Source organism: Cricetulus griseus, unplaced genomic scaffold (genome assembly GCF_003668045.3).
Source record: "Cricetulus griseus strain 17A/GY unplaced genomic scaffold, alternate assembly CriGri-PICRH-1.0 unplaced_scaffold_183, whole genome shotgun sequence".
NCBI lineage: Eukaryota > Metazoa > Chordata > Mammalia > Rodentia > Cricetidae > Cricetulus > Cricetulus griseus.
In genome coordinates, this window is record NW_023276901.1 from 13,704 (window position 1) to 15,566 (window position 1,863).

At 42.9% G+C, this 1,863-nt stretch overlaps 1 gene segment (V, D, J or C); it reads right to left on the reverse strand.

The window, feature by feature from the left end:
- Positions 1-1,020: 1,020 nt before the first annotated feature.
- On the reverse strand, positions 1,021-1,552 carry LOC113838785. The segment is given in 2 exon segments: positions 1,021-1,409; positions 1,507-1,552. Coding segments are annotated over 2 exon segments (435 nt in total).
- Positions 1,553-1,863: the final 311 nt, after the last annotated feature.

The window sequence follows — 1,863 nt, forward strand, 5'->3', positions numbered from 1 at the left end:
GTCCTGAGACTACCCTTGACCTGCTAATCTTCCTTGTCTACACAAGGTGCTCAGATTGTCAGCTTCATTCCAATGACCTAGATGATCATAGGAAATAACATTTTCATTATTTTAACTTGTAATTCATTTTGAGTTTGTGAGTGGCTGTTTTCTTTCATGTATTTATCCATATGTTTTCATTTGCAAGTAAATATGAGAATTTCCACACGATCAAAATATTTTTTCCAAAATATTTATCCAATACTGTTAGACGCATACACTCTCATTATTACCAACATGGGACTCTTGGGTCAGTGTCCTCAACTTAAAACTGCTCAATCTCTGAGTCTTGGAGGCAGACTGACCAGGAAACTTCTGAATATAGTGAGAATGGATTCATAACCAAAGGCAACCAGATCAGGATCTGAGTCTCCACAGTAGAAGCTCACAGGAAGGACACTGCCCAGACCACACAGCAGTCATCCCTTAGCTCCAGGTGAGCGGCTGAACCCTGAGTTAGTGCAGAGAGGTCAGAACTAGAATATTCTAATTCAACACAGAAGCAGAAGACACCATGTTGAATGCAGTAATGAAAATAATAAAATTTCAATGCTATCACTTCTTAGCTTTATATGCACAGCTGTGCAGAAGAGGAGAGTGGTTTGGACAACTCAGATGCTTACTGAGACTGAGCCCGGCTCCACTTCCACTTGGTTCCCTCTGAATTACTAACACTGTTCCTGTCGAGGGTCTGCCCCAACCTCAGTATGTGGGAAAAGTCTCCAGAGCTTCCCCAACAACTGACCACAGAAAATCACTCTTCTCTCATAGACACTTTCTGCATTTGTTCAGAGAGTACTAGATGGCATATTTGTTTTAAGAATGTTCGTCAAAACAGAAGCCATAATTTTTAGAGGCGGTGATCAATTCCTGAGTCTATAATTATTAAAAGGATCCCAAAATAACAGTAAACAGAGAGGACACCCAGATAAAACAGAAAAAAATAAATCAATTATGTCTGAACCTGGGCTTTATGTGTGCTCAGCGCCTCCAGCTGGTCATGGGAACCCGGCAGGGAGGTTTTTGTCTGGGCTCACACTGAAGACTCCTCACTGTGTCTCTTGTACAGTAATAAGTGGCTGTGTCCTCTGTTCTCGGGTTGTTCATTTGCAGGTAAGCCATGCTTTGGGAATCATCTCTGGAGATGGTGAATCTGCCTTTCACCGAATCCACATAATAAGTTGCATAATTACTAGGTTGAGTGCTTATGCGAGCAACCCACTCCAGTCCCTTCCCTGGAGCCTGGCAGACCCAGTTCATGGCAGAGTCAGTGAAGGTGAATCCAGAGGCCACACAGGAGAGTTTCAGTGACCCTGCAGGCTTCACCAATCCTCCACCAGACTCAACCAGCTGCACCTCACAGTGGACACCTGCAAACAGAGAGGATCCTGATGAAGAAACTGTCACAAAGTCTACTGTCTCTCTCACTCGTGTCTCTTCACACACTCAGCATCCCTTGTTATCTACCTTTTAAAAGAGCAACAAAGAAAACCCAGTGCAGCCCCAACCCCATGTTGATTGTCGTGTTTTCAGTGCTGCTCACTGAATGGGAAGACAGGGCTAGAGTCCTCTGCCTGACCTGCGGGGTGAGGGCAGGGCTGGTTTTTATGAGCAGAGGGAGGCAGTATTTGCATATCTTCCTGATATATATTATTCTCTGGTGTGTGTGAGCCTTAGAGGCAGCAAGTAATGGTGCAAATTTCTGAGAGAAAATGAACTAGTGAGGACGATGATTTCATTAAAATATTTTACATGATTTGTTTATATAAAGATTCAACATCCTTAACTTATTTTTTTCTTTTTATACATGAACTCTTCACTGCT